The 20,577-nt window shown below is 36.6% G+C and overlaps 1 protein-coding gene across 4 annotated transcripts in view; it reads right to left on the reverse strand.

Annotated features, from left to right (window-relative positions):
• Positions 1-5,371: 5,371 nt before the first annotated feature.
• LOC146005192 (uncharacterized) overlaps positions 5,372-20,577 on the reverse strand; it is a 58,846-nt gene continuing 43,640 nt past the window's right edge. For 3 of the 4 annotated variants that reach the window (XM_083144233.1, XM_083144231.1, XM_083144230.1), the window contains 6 exons: positions 19,338-19,562; positions 15,572-15,673; positions 11,380-11,512; positions 9,301-9,384; positions 7,950-8,197; positions 5,372-6,331 (listed from right to left, as the gene is read on the reverse strand). In XM_083144233.1, coding sequence (XP_083000359.1) covers positions 5,957-6,331; positions 7,950-8,197; positions 9,301-9,384; positions 11,380-11,512; positions 15,572-15,673; positions 19,338-19,562 — 1,167 coding nt within the window. In that variant the 3' untranslated portion in view covers positions 5,372-5,956. The remainder of the gene's footprint in view (positions 6,332-7,949; positions 8,198-9,300; positions 9,385-11,379; positions 11,513-15,571; positions 15,674-19,337; positions 19,563-20,577) is intronic. The other variant, XM_083144232.1, reaches the window with a different exon arrangement.

Here is a 20,577-nt window from a genome sequence, read left to right on the forward strand (position 1 = left end):
TTCTCATTACGGGGTACAACTACTTCTACGTTAACGATAAAATCTTCCGACAAAAAGAAGGGTTGGCCATGGGCAATCCCATCTCTGGTCTTGTGGCCAACATCTTCATGCACTACGTCGAAAAAACCGCTATGGAGCATGTAGGGGGGAGGGGGGAGGTAAAATATTATGGGAGATATGTAGATGACATCCTCATCATAGGGGATGAAATCAAACTTGACAACATTTTCGACCAATTGGGGAAGCAGGACCCCAGGATTGGGTTTACTAGGGAAGATATGGTCAACGGAAAGATCCACTTTCTTGACTTATGCCTTACTAAAACCGGACAACGGATCGTTACGGGGGTCTTTCATAACCGTTAGCTGGAGAGCTGTACCTCCATAAGAGATCCCAACATTCGAATAGGACCAAATTAAATGTTTTTCTTAACTTTTACATTCGCGCCGAAAGACTGTGCAATGACGAGAAAGAGAAACGGAAAGAAGGGGAATGGATAAGGAGAGTGGGGGTAAAGAATGGGTACACTATCCGCGACCTGGAAAAAGTAGCTAGGAGAGCCAAAAGGATTGTTAGGCAAGAAACATCGCAATATGACATAGAGGGTAAAAAAACTGGGACAGAAAACGGCGAAAAAGACGCATGTTTCGTGGGGATCCCGTATTTTAAGGGGGTCTCAGAGAAAATTGAAAAGTCCGTGAGGGGTTACGGAATAAAATGTGGGGTAAGAGCGCCCCGGAGTATTGAAAAGCACTTTACTTCATATAAGAAAGGGAGGGGGGATAGACGCAATAACCCTGAGGAGCGGAAAGGGGTGTACAGGATAGTGTGTGAATGCGGAAAGGAATATGTGGGACAAACGGGGAGAAGTATGCAAGTCAGGTGGGGAGAGCATGATAAGGACGTAAAGGAAGGCATACCCAAAACCGGATTGTCTGAACATATATTGGTTAACCGACATAGGATTGCTAAAAGGGAAATTATTAGGGAGGTTAACAATAAATTGGACAGGAACGTATATGAAGCTGCTTATATATGCGCGGAAAATTGGAATAAGCTTAATAGGGACGATGGGAATTTAGAAGACGGCTGGGTTAATTTCTTTAAAAAATGGGATAAAGCCGCAATGTTTAGGGACGAAATGGGCTTCCATGTTACTCCTGAGGTTAGGAAAGCCGCCGAGGTGGAGGTCGACTTCTCCTTGGATTGGTGACTCCCGAGCCCCAGTTTGGAAGGTTTGAGGAGGGGAAGTTCCTTTTCCCCAGGTACGGGCTGACACTGTGCATTCGTCTACCCTGTGCATTGGTCGGCAGTTCGCCGACTTCAGCCTTGGATGTTCCTTTGTTTTTATAGTATTGCGCGGTTTTAGATGTGTAATTTATACTCTTTTTTAGAAAGTGTCCTTCTAGCAACTTTTTAACCTAAATCCTTAACCTTCACTTTCACGACGAGGCACCATGTCAGGTGTCTGAATAACAACGTTTCAACCTGAAGAAGGGGGTAGTGTAACCTCCGAAACGTAGTACGAAAAATACCTCATACTCACACACGTAAGTTGCCGATTTTTTAATCTTTTAGCTTAAAGTTTATAAATTAATTTGTTTTGCCAAACAGTACATCCGTAAGAATTGGGATCCAAATCGTGTAGACGAAGAAGGTTCTTGCAGTACCTGGGAAAGGAGCTCAGTGGCAAACTAGTAATGGACGAGCAAACCTACGGATGTTCAAATGAAGAGCAAGGTGTACAGAAGCAATCTATGATAGAAGGAGACGTCATAATAATTGTCCATCAAAAATCGATCGGAAAACAAGAACAGTGTGCTCGGAATGTATGCAAACGTTTGTACTCAGCATTCACGTGTTCTATATAACACATGTTAATCGATGTTGTAAGTTATTTTTTACAAAAAGTAGATAATAGAAATATGTAAATTCTTACAAATCATTAATGATAACTGGACGTATGATAGAAATGTTCCAAATGTAAGAAAACTATTATACTCAAAACCCAAGGGTTTCTTTGTAACATAGCATGTTACTCAATGTTTAAAGTTCTTTTGTAAAACATGTTACATATTAGAAACATGTAAATGGTTAAATGTCATTAATAAATAAGCTGAAACATTATTTTCTGTCACTGATATACAATAGAAAATTTGAACGCCTGAAAAAAAGTATAATATTTCCCCGGGTCTAATAGACCCGATCCGACAATAACGTATAGTCATTGTAGCCGTCGTTATAGTGTTAAAAAAAATGTATATAAATTATTTTTCTCCCAAAAAAACGTTGGCATTTATTTTTCTTCCGTTGATTAAGTGAATAATTTTCGCCTTATTTAATTAATATTGAACTCACACATGTTTCAACATTGCTGAAGGAGAAAAGTGTGAGAAAAAAGTATTTTCTGCTGAGTTAAGATATTGCCTTTCGGTTACAATTTCATTGTGCATGATTGACTGCTGAAAACCTGTTGCAGAACACCTGCACAATTGCGTCATCACGTCCAGCACCCATGTCAGGAGGTTATTGACAAGAAAGACAGCACTAATGCCCAAGGGCCTTTGCATGGATTCCAAAATCAAGTTCTCTATCTTTAGTTTAGTTCTGCACTTTGGAGGGAAAGGATTTGTAGTTGTCATCATGCCGAAATTTAGTGTGCCATTAAGTGGTAAGTTACATGGTTACGTGCGTGAATTTGGTGAAAGCACATTTTCGACAGACTGTACTATTCTTCTCTGCAAGATATGTGAAGAAACAACCAACCATGAGAAAAAATACTTTATATCTCAGCATGTGTCAACAGCCAAGCATAAATCTGCAGCTGCTAAAATGATCGGACAGAAGAAGATATCCCTAACTTCAAAAGTGGGTACTTCATCCAACAGGCAATCTCAGTTTTCTCTTGAATTGTGCAAAGCTTTCATGGAAGCAGGAACACCTTTCTGGAAAGTGGAAAACAAGTCACAGAGGAAATTCCTGGAGAAATACACTAAAGAAACGGTGCCGTCGAAATCTATGCTGCAGAAAACATATTTAAGCGTCTACTACGAAGAAGCTCTGCAAAGAATTCGTGCTGAAGTTGGTGAAAAGAAGAACTGGATTTCAATAGACGAAAGTACTGACTGTATGGGACGCTACATAGCCAACGTCATCATAGGAACTATGGAACCAACATACGGAGAACCCTCGTCATTTCTTCTCACGTCGGAACAACTAGAGAGAGCCAATGGTTCGTCAATAGCTCAGTTATTCTCAAATTCCTTACTTCTGCTCTGGCCACATGATGTACATCATGATGACGTGTTACTTTTTATTAGTGATGCAGCTCCCTATATGAAGAAGGCTGCCATAGCAATGAAAATTCTCTTCCCGAACATGCTTCATATCACATGTGTAGCCCACGCAGTGCACAGAATCGCCGAAGAAGTTAGTGTGTTGCATCCAGAAGTGGACAGGTTGATTTCAAACACAAAGAAAATATTTATGAAGTCTCCATCTCGAACCCGAAAATTTCAGGAAGTTGCGCCTGAGCTTAGTTTACCTTCACAACCAGTCTTGACGAGATGGGGAACCTGGATATCAGCAGCTATATATTATGCTAACAACCTTGAAAAAATCAGTGAGGTCATCGATGCTCTTCCAGAAAATGAAGTAGCTTCAATTCGTGAAGTGGAAAGAAAAAAAAAAACTCCTGTGCTATTCAGAACTGAAGAATGAACTGTCGTTTATTTTTGCACATTATGGTGCATTGCCAGAGACATCCATGAAAATCTTCGAGGAATCTATACAGCAGATGATGGACGTGCCAAGAGAAAAGGGGTCAGGTGTTGCGGAAAAGTGCAAACGGGTAGTGAGTGCAAATAAGGACTTGAAACAATTGAAAACAATTTGTGATATTCTAAAAGGTGAAAATGCTGTTACCGAAATGAGTCCAGCTACATTAGCTTATTTTATGTATGCTCCAATAACTTCTGTCGAAGTAGAAAAATCATTTTCTATTATGAAAAACATTCTCTCTGACAGACGACTATTAATGAATGTTGAGAACTTAAAAAAACACCTTGTAGTTATGTGCAATCAAGACGGAGAAAATTGAAATGGTCTTCCCAATGTAGATTTTAACATTTTGCCAGAAATTTTTTTAAAAAAAAGTGACTTCCAAATCTGCCTTTTTTCGGTTTATTTTGCTTTTTTCATTTTTAGTGCCTATTTTCCACATTATAAATGCCTTTTTGCCTGCCTATTTTAACGAAAATAAATGCCTTAACTTCCGGGCTCTAGTCATGATGCAGCATGATTCAGTGCAGGCCTGTCTTTGGATGGTTCCTCCTCAACGCATCGAACACTTTGGGCAGACATTTTGTCGTGTACCATCTGGCAGTGACTTTTTTGTTCTTCAAGTGGAACTGTCACAATGTGCCCACTAGCAGGGAAAAAAGAACATATCTTTTTGCCAACACTTCTTGATCTCTTCACTTTTGTTGGAGGATCCTCCCCAGGGAAAACCCAGACTGTTGACTGCCGCTTCGTTTCAGTATCATATTGGTATATCCAGCTTTCGTCACCTGTTATGATGTTAAAAATGTTTCTCGATCTTCCTCCACTGAATTTGTCCAACATATCCTGGCACCAATCTACTCTTGTCCTTTTCTGCTCATTTGTTAGGTTGTGGGGGTTCCAGACACTGCAAATCTTCCCGAAATGAATTTTTTCATCCAGGATCTGTCTAACTGCTGCCGATCCAATATTTAGGCTTGTCTGAATCTGTACATAGTTGATCTTCTCTAAACATTTGTTCAACTTTTGCATCTACACATTTTCATCTGTTGTGGCTGTTGCAGGTTGCCCTGAACGATCTTCATCGAGTCCCTTCCTTTCTTAAATTCTGCAAACCAGCGATAGATGGTGGCTTGCCAAGGGTAAAGATCCCCAAATGCACGGTACAATCTTTCACGACATTCACTCTTGCCTAAACCAACTTTGAAGTCATAAAAAATCATAGCGTGGAAATGCTCTTGTTTCAGATCCATCCTTGCTCGAAACGAAACCTCAACTGCTGCTGTGTAAACTATCATGCGCAGAGTTTGCTATTGAAATGCCAATCTAAATATAGAAACACCAGCAGTGTGTTGCATTGGATTATTCTTGTAGATTCTCAAAACTTTCAGTGTGACCCTCTTATATTGATACACGTGTAGGTAGGTTGAATTATATCTTTTGCAAATATTTTGTATAAAGAAAAACTACCGGAGTTAAAAATTAATTGATATTAAAAATTTTCACTAAACATTTGTGAGTAGTTCCTTACACATCTTACTTGATTTTTTATTCAATACTATGAGGGAGAAAACAAGAATGAAAACCAACATTCTATTAGGTAAGACAGTTTTATTATTCCATACAGTACAATGGTCTCTTACACATCAGAGGTCAGTACATTTAAAAAAAAATGAAATGATGCAAAAACCATTACTCAGTTTTTGAAATGGAAATAAATTATAATAAGGATGTTTTGGGAAAGGTCAAAAAGTAACATTGTAAGGATCTTTAGAAACTAAGCATCAATGATTAATAAATGTGCAACTGGAATGACAAAGATACACATGTACAATAAAATGTGCTTGAATTCACTGTAACAAAATAAAATGTGCTTGAATTCACTGTAACAAGATCAAGTGCAAATCAAATCTGTCACACAATTATGCCTGGTGAATACCTTTGCTCATTCACGTTCCAATGAAACAAAGCAAATGGACAACTACTGTCCTAAAAAATATTATGCATATTGTCTAACATATCAGTATTTCAAAACTACAATTCAGAACAACCACTGAGGTGGTGAATACATGGACTACATTATCAAGACAAAATTTCACACCATTACACCAAGTTGCTGCATTATTCTCATTTTGCATGGACATTTATATTTTTAACTTCTTTACATGATTTATATTCAGTCAGCCTCTGCTTCTACTTCCTCAGTAGTTTTTACCACCGCAGCTTCATCAACTTCCGGTTCAACATCTTCTCCCCCCTCCTCCATAACAACATCACCTTCCTCCTTTGCTGCTCGGAAACGATCATACCTACCACCCTCAGCACGGGAATCCTCATCTTCATCAGATGATTTGTTTCCATCTGTGGGCTCTACCTCGCGTAACAATTCACCAAGGTCCTTGTCAACATCTGCCCAAATTTTATCATCCACTCCTCCAGATTCATCATGTTCTCCATCCATGGATACATCATGTTCGCCTTCTTCGGCTGCACCTTCAGTCTTGACTGGTACATCACCTTCAGTCTTCTCACTCTCTTTATTTTCATTATCCTAGTTGGAAAAACAGCAACAGTCAAGTTACTTGTTAAAATTAACTCTCCTTAAAGTTTAAACAAAACAACCACTGCTCCCATAACATCCACCACTTCTTAATGCATTAACTGACAAATACACATAAAACTAGAACTGGCCCGATACAAATATCGATGCCAATGTATCGGTATACGAAAGTATGAGTTGGAATTTACTGATACTGGTCAACAGTTTTCCTGCACTTTTTGTGATTGCGAAGCATGCATTTTAATATTCCGATGTACCGTATTTATTCATGTATAATGTGCACTTTTTTCCAAACTTTTTGCCTCCAAAAACTGTGATGCGTATTATGCACGGAATAATTCGGACAGCCAACTTGAAACCGTACAGGGCCATTCCATGATTTTGGGTGACTTGCAATTGATTTTCCATGATTACAGAACCGTATCATGTTATATATCATTGTAAAGCTTAAATCCTACAGTTTCTGAATATGCAACAGGTGGTGACACTAATGTGAAATGTTGTAGAAATAAGTTCATCACAAAATGAAGGAATGTTCTGATTTTTATGGTACTTTGGATGCAAGAAAACAATGATAACACACCTATGATTCAAAAGAGTTATCTATTTAGCTTCCTCTGAAAAACCACCACAAGGTCAACATGATACATCCTCATATATCGGGCACTCACTCGCAGGCTGTAATGCCCCTGAGCACTGCAATTTGAGATTTTCTACTCTTGAATTGTTATCTCAATGTTAATTACTTAAAAAAATACTAATTAGGCAACTTTACATAGAAAAAATCTGTTATTTAAACAAGTTACATGAAATAGAATAATTAAGTTTCCTTAATTGCAGTGTACTACTGGTGGTTGAAATGGATATACATTTATACAGAAGCAATGTGAATGTGAAAGTTGTATAGATAGCTAGCTCAGTTGGTAAAACATTAGCATGGAATTTCAGGTACCTAGGTTCAATCCCTGCTGAGTTACAATTCCTTTTCAATAAGGTATACTAAATAACAGTGTTTGTAAAAGAGAGACCTCCTGAGCACTTTAAACCAAGTATAATAAAAATTTAAATTAACAGAAAATACTGGATTGATTGCCAGTTCATATAAACATTTTGGTTTAACTGAAACTGCACAAGCAGGTCTCTCTTCTATCTACAAATATATTTCTGAAGGGGCTCTCACAGGCTTCATAAGTTATCACATTATTATTATTACATGAAGATCTTAAACGACAGTAAAAATAAAGATTTAACAGCAAGACATTTTCATATATCTAGCTTATGCTACAATTTTGAATATAAAAACAGCTGTTCTGCAGGAGAAATTAACACCAAACCCAACAGAAAAATTCAAGGCATGCAGAATAACAAAAACAACGTTGGTGCCAGTTGTCAAAAAGTAACGCCCTGCTGATTATGCAGTAACTTCCATAATATAGAACTCAAGTCATCCCAATCCAAATCTTTATGGAAGTTGAACTTTATGTTACAAAAGTAATGTCTAATTTTGGTACTTGGTAACAATTCCTCAGTATCAGACAACCCCTTCTCGTTTAAATACACTTTACAGTGCAAGGAAAATATACACAAAAAAAAAAGATTATCCACTGACCTTTTCACCTTCTTGCTTCTCTTTCTCCTTTAACTCCTTTTCTTCCTTCTCCTGGACTTCTTTGCGATGTATTCTCTCTGCCTCTCTTCGAAGAGCCCGATCATCCTTGTGTCGGACATAGCGCTGCAAGTGGAATCTAGTACGGCAATGTATAGAGAGCACCTTCTCTGGTGGTTGGTCCCGAAGAGGCAGGTATCGACGGCACAACTCGCAAAAGTACACCTCCACCTTCTTCACATAATCAGCACCTGCAAGAGAAACAAAATATGGAGTATAACAACAATAAAATGTATTGTTTGGAGCGCACAAAAAAACTACATGACGTCAAAATGTTTCAAGACAACCCAGTGTATAATGAATTATAATTAACTGTACAATATTAATAAAATCATCAAAATTACATAAACTGCACTTTAGAAGGGGGACGGACATCTTACTTATAAAATTAGGGTCTGTACAATCTCTTTAAAAAAGTGAAGGTTTTCCAGAGAAAATTATTAGGGGAATTATTGTACATGGACATGTCTGGAAGAAAGTTACTATATTTAAGCTCAACACTCACACTTGACCAAGTTTTAGAATATTAACTTCACATGTAAACTTAATAACGAGAAGGAAAACTGAACTGTAATTGACTGTAGGGTAGAGGGAGGGAGTTTCTATGTAACACTTGGAACATATTGACTAATAACAAATTATTCCCCCCCATAACAATTACAGAGTAAATAATATGTAGTAAAATTTGGTTAATATATTACCCTACCACACAGTCTCGAAAAATTTGCAACAAGAAATTGGTAAATGGCAGTAGTCACTTATTGTACATAATAAAGGGTTCAAAACATGACCCCCTTTCCTCAAGTATTTAATACAGTTTCTGCTCTATTACTAGTAATACTCAGTACGTCAAACCAATGTATAGTATTTGTCCAAAAAACATTTAGAATTTTTTGCTTGTCCTATTACTACTACTTTTAACGCACTACTAGAAAAAGTTTTATGATGGATGCGGTAAATGTGGTTTTACTATTAATTAGAAAACACATCAAATTAGGAATGTGGAAACGCAAAATTTGTCATATACAATACAAAATGTTTATTTCTTCCAGAAAAAGAGTACATTTCCAGATATCCCCAGAAAAAGTAAATTCCATGGTTTGTACAGGATTTTCAGACTGATAGACATCATGATTAATGGGAGGACGTGTAAGGCATGAACTTTCACTATTACAGAGCATGTTACAACAAACACCAGTTTCAATAATACCACTACCAATAGGTTATTTCTAGGAATGTTCTTTTCAATTATAGACAAGATAGATATGGTAAAAGTATAACAACCTGGACTTACCTAACTGTACCTCTGTGCGTTTTGTTTTCTCTGCTTCGCCTTCTTTCTGCTCACCTTTGGCACTGTCTGTATCATCATCTTCACCTACAATACACAATTCAATTTATTTACAGTTGGGACAAGAAAAAAATGCTGCTTCAGAACACCTCAATAAAATTGTGATACTACACACTGATCAATCTGTAACATTCATTTATCCTGCAGAGAACAATTCAGGTGCTGTCCACTTCTTAAAACAGACAATGTTATATATTGTAAGGCAGAGAAAATAAAGGTAAAGTTCCCTGTGCATATAACACAGTGCCATGAGAAGGTCCATTTACAGGCTATGGGGGTAGGGTCCAACATATTCTCAATCTGTCATTTTGGAGGTGATGTGATCAGCACCACACTCTGGCCACCTTTACTTCCAAGGGTTGCGCCGGATACCCATTGATTAGAGGGTGGGTGAGCCACAGAGCTGTTTTATGCAGGGACGAGACAAATTCTGACCTTAGATCAGCCACCCTGGGAATCAAACCTGAAACTCCTACACGATAGATGCCCTTCGCACTAGGACTAGACAATAGTTATTTTACATCACACACAAAGTACAATAATACTTTCATTATTTTACTGAATTCGACTTTCATATGCATATCACTTTGAGAAGGAAATCTCCCAGTTTGCTTTCATATCATGTTACACATTCGATACGTAACGCACATGTAGGGCAACACACATTGATACTAATCTCCCGCTTCCCTTCTTAGCACATCCTCTGTTATCATGGATGCCACTTAATGTAAGAGTTCCTTCCTTTTTGTGACCGACACATCAGTCATTTGCAGAGAGCCAAATATGATTACTAGAGGCTTTCGTGGGGTACTTGTCTTGTTTCCCAGCACATGTATTCAGGTGAATATGAACAGACATTTAGACAGAAATGTTTGTGTATTTAATACCTAACATAACTTTTAAACATTTTAAGTAATTTTAAATAATTTGTGAATTCTTACGACGTAATGAGGATTAATAGAAATGAAGTGGTTATCCATCTTTACAAGTAATGTCAACCATGGTGAATGGCAGAAATATGAACTTTCAATGTAAAACAAGAACCCCATTTGAGTTTCTCTTTCACAAAGTTATATCATTTGAAGGCTTTGTGCAATACATTTAAGTGTTAGTGGACTTTATGTTCATAAGTCTTGGAATAAAATATCATTTAATGAAGAGATTTGAATTATATGTCTCCTGCTTGCTAGATAGAAAAGTGACTTACTTTATAATTTTTTAATAAATATTAGAAATCTAATATATCTTATAATAACATATTATAAGATATTATCTGAAGATACAATAACAATGCTAGTACTGAGTTAACTAAAAGTTATTTTCCACATCTTTGTATTTTTCACGCTAATCTATAATCAAGTTTTCAAAGTATTAAAGTAATTAATTTTTTTCACTATAGAAATTTTATAGTACTCTAATCTGTTGGCTAACAATATAAAGACCATGCACAACCACTCTCACAAGAGTATATACTATGGACCTACACAAATATTATTTGTATCTACTGTGAATTTACTGTCTAAATTGTTTCAGCATAAGTACTGCACTGTGGGTGTGTTCTAAAGTCATTTCAACAAGTTGCAGCAATTGGCTGTTCCTTGCATCATTGCACGAACATTGCGAAAGTTTATGATGGCATTTCTAAAGCAGAATTTTTACAAAATAAAATCTGAGCAGTTCGTTTTCGTACAATGTGTACAGGTCGGGAGACTGGTGTGTATTACTCAATTTGGAAAACAAAGTTTAAGAGGACTTTTGTTCAAATCAAACTTTCGTTATGACTTAAGGAAGACACCCTTTGTGAAGAACACTGAAAGAAATAGTAATAAAATCTACGCTTGTCGCAAAATAAAGGCATGCAAATATTAAATTCTTTGTGGACTGAAGATGAGAGCTTCACGAAACAAGATAAATTCCGATCTAACCTGGATAATCGCCCAAGACCACCTGTGTTATCAGCTCCTTGCAAATATGCTCAGGAAGAAAACTACTATCAATACTATTAGCAAAAAAATTGATTACTTTTCGACAAACCATCTACATCTCCAACAGAATCCAATGTCATGAAGTTCTCCATGTTGACTTCCTTCCCTTCATCACTGCCTTCTTCATTCTCATCTTTTTCCATGAAGCGTTCTTCTTGACGAGCTCTCCGCTGAAATAAATCATTAATACTTATATAAAATTACTGGATGGGAGAAGACTAATTGAAGCTAATCATACTAGGCAGGGATCTGATAACATTGATTGCTTGTTGATAATGGATGGAACATCCCTGTTCACAATCAACACAACTCTTTCCACTTCAATGGAGATAGGGACAGAAACGAGACAAAGGATTATAATTAATTAACATGCACATACTAATTACTGGCCAATTCAATTATAGCCTACCAATAACGTAGCATTTTAAAAGTTGCACTTCCTACTTCATTAAAAAAAACGTTTTGCAGTATGTAACATCCCCACAGCCAACCATGACATATTGAAAACACCAAACAAATACAGTACAAACTCCAATTTTATATCCCCTTTTATCAACCTTGATGGTCCCAACATGGCTAAATAGTATAAAATTTTCCTAGATTTGGCATTTTCCTGCTTTTTAAATTTCACCAGCTTGGTCATCTCGAAAAAGTAAAAATCTAGACTCCACTGTAGTTTTCCAAATATTATCCTCCAATTCAAAATTGGGAAATGAGAGACATGGTAATAGATAAATACAGAGAAAATAGTACAGTAGTGTCTCCCTTATCAGACATAAACGGGTCGGAAAAAAAGTCTGAAAAGCGAAAATGTCTGATAATAGGGAGGTGTTAAGAAAAAGCCTATTAAACGCATACAATGATAAACTGCACTGCACTGAGTAGCGAATGACACACACATGAGTCATAGTGTAGGCGGTTGCGCCACGCGGTAGAGTCTGGAGGAACTCAAAATAGACTACGCTCACAACTTGCAGTTCTTGTTGCCGATTGATGATTTCTTTTTTCCGGTGGTATGTCTGATAATACAGAATGAAGGATAAACGAGACTCTACTGTTCTAACTTTTTCTGCTAAACTGTTTTCTTTGTAGTTCTATTAATTTCAGTGCCCACTGCCACCATCCTCGGAATTTGTTGCACTGTTGCTTGCCGTGCTTCTATTGCTCATAGTTCCCTGGCTGCCGCTAGGTGCACTGTTGTTAACCGTTCATCTCCATCCGTGTCGTCTGCTATTGTCCCCACGTTAACTATTGTAGTAGTAGTAACATCGATAGAGGGCAGGCACCCACCCTTAGATTCGCCTACTACAATAGTTAATGCCGGGCAATAGCAGAAGACACGGATGCAGATGAAGGGTTGACAACAGCGCACCTAGCGGCAGCCAGGGAACTATGAACAATAGAAGCACAGTAAGCAACAATGCAACAAATCCAGAGGATGGTAGCAGTGGCCACTGAAATTAATAGAACTACAAATAAAACAGTTTCACGGAAAAAGTGAGTACTATTTTCTTGGTATTTATTGTACTCCAAGTTTTTATTTTATTCTACAAATTTCAAGATTAACACAGTGAACAATGATTATAGTGTTACCAAAAAGTGATGAACAAGATAATAGGAGGACAAGAAGAAAGAAGTCTTCAAACTGTTACATTTAATCATTTTCAGTATTTACAGAAAGCCAACAATTAAGAAATGCTATCATAACAGGGCTACTTTGTCAGAAAAATGATATTTACTTAATGAGGGGGGGCAAATGTCTTATCTTTACGGATCCGCTAAACCTTTGGCCAATGACAGGGCAGCTGTTTTAAATTTTCTCTCCTTTTCAAAAGGTGCTATCACTTTAGAAAATCTGAAAAATTACATGTGCTTAGAATTCCTTCTAGAGCATTCATGTAAATTATTTTGTGGTTTGTTTTAACCGGTGCCTAGATACTCTCATTTCTTTTGTTTTTCCCCATTTATTTTTAATTAACTACTTTTGATTCAGTTTCAATGTCTTTCAATTTGTTTTCCATATCCTTGAAGGACTCGAAAAGGAGGCAAACATCATCAGCAAATTCGAGGTCCTCGAGTCTATCCTAAGAGTTCCTTCTAGAGCACGTAACGGCGATGACTTGAACCTGTCATTTGTAGTCCCGCTTTACGTCATCCCATTACATTATGTGAAAAATTCCCACCAGAAATTTCGCATTCATAAAATTCCCTTAGAGGTTATTTTCCTCATTGCTATTTATACCGATATGTGTCTCCAGTCACCTTTCACTTTTCCTCCTTCACAAGCAACGAAAAATTTGCCAACAAAGTAAGTCTAGTTTCTTTCAAGGTTCAACGTCATATTAGTATTTCCTTCTCAACTAGGTCAAGCTTTTATATTGTATCGTGTGCAACCTTTTATAATCGTTAGTTGAGACATTGTGAACTTTTGGCATGTATTATAAAAGTTACGTGTTGCTAGTATGAACTAAAATTGATAATTGCAACACAGAATCGTGCTGTGAAATATTAGTAAGAAAATTGTGCATTTGATCAATTTCGAGAACCAACTAACTTCCATTTTTAAAACTTGCGATCGACATTTTGTTGAAATTTGCCACGCCCAGTTATTTTAATCTTGTGGTACCATTTTAAAAATAATTTGCATGACCAGTATTTTATTTAATATAATTATGTGAGAAGTATTTGGTGTCAAGTGAACTTAAGATTTGAACTTTTTGGCATTGAACCTTGAACAATTTTTGCTCAGATACGCTCGCTGGAGTTTCCGCACGAGCACGTGTCTACAAGGAAGTAACAGAAAAATATTACGTAAATGCGATGCTTGAATTTGACTATCTATTCGACGAGCAGAACATTACAAGCAATCAGGCTATACACTACAAGAACTTATCAAAGGTATGTAAGAATACATGTCTCATGGTGAAATTGAACTTAAGTAACGAACTCAAATTCATACGTGCCTATTCACCGCAAAAAAGAGGTTTTTGAACAGTACATACTTTTACTATTCATGTGAATTCTTTGATACTCGTGCTACTTAATGACTGATAAATTGTGAACTTTAATATACCAGCAATTTGCAGAAGTGATTTAACATTAATAAAAGATGTGATAACTGTTGGTGCATTTTGAATGTACCATACAAATAAATAAATATCGTGAGTGAAACATAGAAATGCACTTGTTGTGTGTACTTTGTAATAGTGCGGAAGTGCGTTACCAGAGCAAGCAAATTGTAATCAATCCAAGTTTAACCTTGATTGCAATTCAGTGAATAACCGCTAGACTTAAAAATTGTGAAGAAAGATTTATTGCAACGTCAACGATAAACGAGACGTATAAACTCCCAATAGCTTTATCTAGAAATTCCAGAGCATCTAATTCTCTTAATACAGGCAGAAATCTAATTTTTAAGTAATTGCAATTTTACGTATTTGATAATTTATCAAAATTCATGTGTTAAACACTAAAATGATGAAAACATTGAAATGAAGTAAATTTTATCGTGCAATATTGCCGAAGGTAAAAAGGCGTGTTAATTGAATTGTAATTTTGATGATATATTCTGGCTAATACCAAAAATGAGAAAATTTGTCTGTACGAACATGAACTAGAATTTTATTGTTAAGAGTTACTGAAACTAGGAAATCACTGAATGAATGTTGAAGCACAAAATTACGAAATAAACTTATATAATTGAACGTGATACTTTTCATTGGTGTGAGGCACGATTGGCAAGGGTAGAAAATATAATAGTTTGTTGTATAACTTACTAATTTTTGGAAGGGCAAAAAGGGTGCGGACATATACATGTATGTTCAAACTGTTGTTATTGTGGGGATTATTCCATATATCGGCGAACCCCGTAACAAGTTGGAATTGTAATTGTGGTTCCTCGAATTATCACTGTCCACGTTAACTATTCCTCTGCGCGTATTGGTCTATGTTTGTTTCTTGCTTCCATTTTTTCGAGACATCGAGGAATGGCATTACAAGCAGCTGCATTGAGTATTGAACTATTGATAATATGCAGACAACGAAAACAAGGCACACGAAGATTCTCGTGAATATTCTAGAAGGAATTCTAAGCATATAGAATTCTTTCTAGAATATTCACGAGAATCTTCGTGAATATGTAATTTTTCAGATTGTGTAAAATCATAGCAGCTTTTCGAAAGGAGAGACTAATATACAGATTACAGATGAAACTAAATAACGCAGCTTACCTTGATATGATCCAGTGAAGCAATATGATTTTCATACAGCATTGGAGCCTTGAAAGCATAACGACAGATTTTGCAAAATGGCAGCAGGAACTTCTTCATGAGCTACAAACAGAATATATATATTAATGCACATGGTTTATATTTGTCAACAAGCCTAGATAAAATTGAACTATTACTCTTTATGATTATTCCATAATTTACTTAATATTTAATTTTAAGAATATGTATTACTGTGTCAAGTTTTAAAAAACTTAGAAAAAGGCATTAGGACCAAGGCATAGACTTTTAACCTTTACTAGACAAGAGCCTATCCCGCATATATAGCATCTTTGCTGTTCAAACTTGCCAGAAAAAAGAAAAAAAAATTGTGCACAGATGAAATTTGTTTCTCTTTCAGGCTTTCTGTAATGACAGGGCTTTTACCATAGGTAAAACTTAAACACTGTACCTCCCAAGTTAAAGGAAGCAGAAAAATTAACTACATTAAAAAAAAAAAAAAAAACCTCTGAATGCCCCTTTGGCCAGCACAATGGACCAAAGTCAATGAAAAAATCTAGTATGACTACAACCATGCAAAGTTGTGTTGAAAAAATAAGCTGATATTCCTGACAATGTATAAGAAAACCGTGTTGCCAGCTTGTGGAAAAATCCAGAAAACCACTTCTGGCATTGGCCATATGGATGCTGGATGCCCCAAATTTGCAGGGAAGCACCACAAAAGACCATTTTTTGAAGACATGTAATGTGTTTCTGCCATGTTTGGAGGGGAAAAAATTAAATCAGCAAAACTTAGAAGAAGTCCACAGGAAATTTTGAAAATTGGACATTTCCCGTTGGATCCTAATTGTCACAAGTTGTGAACAAGTTCTTTTATGGGCCATTAAAAGAATAAAATATGAAGATCCCATTCTTTTTATATGTACAAAAAATAACCTTGTTCCCATCCCCCTTTAGATACAGCTGGTGTGTGGACCTATTGATCGATTGATTTAGTTTATTTTACTTCGCATTTTGTGCCTCTTGGCTAATTTGCGAAGATTGGGAAGAGTGATGAAATTGATGAATGTACATTCACAAATAACCAAGCTCGAGCAGGATTCGAACCCGGGACCCTTAGCATCGCAGCGCGATGTGCTAACAACTCGACCACAGGGAATATGGACATGTTATCTACTATATGGTTCAGTCAAGTACAAGAAATTAGCACTTGGTACTTCTAGAAGAAAATATTTTTTGACGAAAGAATTCATTCCTTGCCTACAGCACTTTGCCTCCAGCTCCCATGGTCACTACTACAATCAATACTAAATTAGTATAAAATTGGACTTGCTTACGTGAGTGAGAATGAAGTTTTGAAAAGGACGTTTCGGGGTACAACTGCCCCCTTCTTCAGGTTCTTATTTTCTGTAGGCACCAATCATTATGCCGTGTCACGAAGTGTTAAAAAGGATTAGGTTAGAGGTTGGATGAAGGAACACTTAAAATAATCACTGCCTACATTCCTGTCTAAAAACCACCAGTTAAAAATAAAGTTTTAAAAAAAGTTCCCATTTCCTGTGAGACCTCTTAAAACCGGAGTCCTATAAAATCGGTAAAACACGTTCTGTTGCCCAGCCAGCACTGCCGATTAACTCCAGTTCGAGAAGTCGTGAAGGTTATTTCCCTTCCTTTGATGTTCCACTTTCCCCTCCATTACATCATCATTCCAGCTTGAACTCTCGTTCCACCCCGACTGCTCGGACCACTTCCACTACTCACGTAAGTCTAATTTTATATTAATTTAGTATTGATTATACCGTGCGTTCATTTCGATCTTCAGCCGAGAGATCGGGAGAAGCATGGCGGGCGGCGCTGACGGAGATGCCGACATTTGCAGCCTGTAATGCCTGCTTATTTTTATGGACATATGCATACATTCATATAAATATTGCAAAACGAGCACTAACCTGTGTTATAAGGGTACGGTTTTAATTTTAGTAGCTTAGTAGCTGTATGTGCTGATGATTTTGGCACGTCCATCTCACGGCGTAGAGGTTTGTTTGGAGTACGTTCTAACGCTGCACCAATTTCATCGAGTTTTGCTTCAGTTAGAATACGTCGTTTTTGCTTAGGTGTTTTAAAATTTAACAATCCAGTTTCTCGTAATTTAAGGACAAGATGTCTAACAGTATCTCTATGTGGAGGTGAAACGCCTAGGAATTTCTGTACAAATTGCCTACACACGTCTCGACTCGAGTCTGTTTTCACGTAAGTGTCATACATAAGAATTCTTTGTTCTAACGTGAACCTTGTGGCTGGCATTCCAATCATCTCGCTGACACAACACACATACACACTGCAATAACACAAACAACAGCAAGTAACCAAGAATATCACTCTTCCGCACAGTACGAAATTAACATGCTCTTGGTTTACATCTGCTCGCCACTATATTCACAGCTCTGTCTTCATCTAGTCACGAAGGAACAAAAAACTCTAGCTCTGAGATTTCGGATTGCAAGGAAGCTCACGAAAACCATTGACTTAACGGTTTTGTCTGCAGCGTAATCTTGATACAGTGTTGCACATTCGAAACCTCCAAACGATCGACACAAAACTCTTTCAAGTTTATAAACTTAAGCAGGATGTTACTGGTCAAAACTATGATTAAAATGTTTCATTATCTGTGGCTCTTAACATCGTTTCTAAAGAGTATTTTTTTGTGTATATAAGGGCAGAACTTGGATGAATTACAGATGATGAATTATAACACAGGTTAGCGCTCATTTTGCAATATTTATATGAATGTATGCATATGTCCATAAAAATAAGCAGTCATTACAGGATGCAAATGTCGGCATCTCCGTCAGCGCCGCCCGCCACGCTTCTCCCGATCTCTCGGCTGAAGATCGAAATGGACGCACGGTATTATATAGTGAGTAACACACACCACACAAAAATATATATTTCACTACTACAAATAAAATTAAAGATCTCAGAAGCGTGGATCAGGTAACAAGGAAGGCTGCGCTCATTACACACATTTCAGTAATTAGAAAAAGAAATTATGAATGTTATTCTTTGACAAAAAGAAATTAACTGACTTGGGACAGGGCATTTAAGGGTTAACCTGAAGGATCAAGAAATGTGTATATGTTAGGTTTTCTCAAAGTTACTGTTATAACTAGGGAACGGATTTTGAGGTGAAGTACCTTTCCAAAAATATAGCTGTTTACATAACAATCCTTTGATATTTATTTTAGGACATGAAATCAAGTAAAATGAACACACTTTGTTGCACCTTTTTGTGAGATTAGCACATTTATCCCCTCTTTGATGTTTCAGCACCTTTTATTTCCCTTTTATTTCATGTTTTGTTAAAAAAAATTGGGACAAAAAAATATTTCCACTCTCCTTGAGCAGCTACATAAAACCTATAGTCTCATTTTGTAGAGCAAGAGCTATAAAATGGTACTGACGCTTCAATAATGTAGCAAAACCCGTGAGAAAAAACTCAGACTTCAACAAAACCTATTCGGCAGAACCACAGTTCTCTATGCGATGTATATAGGGAAGGTGCAGAAAGAGAGAGCATTGAATAAAGCCATTTTAATCAGAATCTTTTATTTTCATCTTTTTTAAAACATTTTCAGAACCATTTCCCCCCCCCCTTCCTGACCATAATTTTGCACCTTAAAATCCCTTCTAGTTATAATACTGACAACATATGGTGTTATTCCCTTACTAATATCCATGCATCTGGCTTCAAATTGAGACTTATGCTTACCATGTGCATATCTGATCCAATGTGAGTGGTCCTTGGCTGACGATAATTGAGCTTGCAGATATTACAGAAGTTTGCACGCATCTGTAGGGATTCTTCCCCTTCCTCCATTTCCTTCTGCATTTGCCTCTGCTTAGTTCGCATCCGTGTCAGCGACTGCTTATGCTTCAGTGCTAACCTCCTCATAGAACTGTTGTGTTTTGAGCCAAACAAATGAATTGCATATTCCTAAAATGAAATTTAAAAAAAGCTCTGCAATTACCCGCTGCATTTCTCTTAACAGAATGTTCCTAATACAGAGCCATAATTTCAAATAAAATTTGATAAGTTTTCTCAAATTTAAAACCACATTATAAGGGAAGGCAAATGATTGAAGTAAACTTAACCACGATCAGCGGTTGGTGGAAATTGCTAGCTTGGGGGATGCTTGCTCCTATGGTTTAACATGGTGACACGAAAGCTGGGGGGATGCTTTGCAAAAATTTTGCTAGCTGGGGGATACCATCCCATACTGGCAACGATAAATTATTATGGTATATTTACTGGGATGTCTTCGACACGTTGACACCATACAAAGAGTATTCCTTTATCTGCAGCTGAATAAAGCTAGCCAAAAACTAACTTTAATTCTCTATGCCAAGCTGTCACCAATAATAGAATATTTAAAAACATTTCTGTGCATTTGAAAAGCCCTCGCTTTAAAATTTATACTGCCTAAATAATGAAACCAGATGACGACAAACTTCCAATGTTCATACAGAATTTTAATTTGAGTATGTGTTACACCTTCATATGTATTTGAATGAAGGCTAAACACACAATTGAAATTTTGTCTAGTTTTGGAGAAATGACATTTGTTAAATAAAAAAAATTAAAATAAAGGTTAAACAAAGATTTGAACAACTGTGCAATGTGTATCCACTAGGTAATAACCTGGGATCCTTTGCATTGTTAACAATTATAATGAAAGTCAATTTAGTTGCAACAACCTGGAAGTTTTCATTACTGAATATGGGTACAATTAAATATGCTATAATTAAAAATCAATGTACAGAGCTTAGCCGAGTTATAAGTAGATATTTCAAAGCTCTGTTTATATAGTAATTCACCTGTAATATCTTAATTTCGGGGGTTCTACATGTGATTAACAGTGATTAATAATATAATTCTACAAATTTTAATGCTTGTTACACAAAAATCATTTCAAATTTTACTATTGAAAATTAGTTCCCTTTCACTTATA

The sequence above is a fragment of the Lepisma saccharinum genome, chromosome 23 (assembly GCF_977018435.1).
Source record: "Lepisma saccharinum chromosome 23, izLepSacc3.1, whole genome shotgun sequence".
NCBI classification, from domain to species: Eukaryota; Metazoa; Arthropoda; class Insecta; order Zygentoma; family Lepismatidae; genus Lepisma; species Lepisma saccharinum.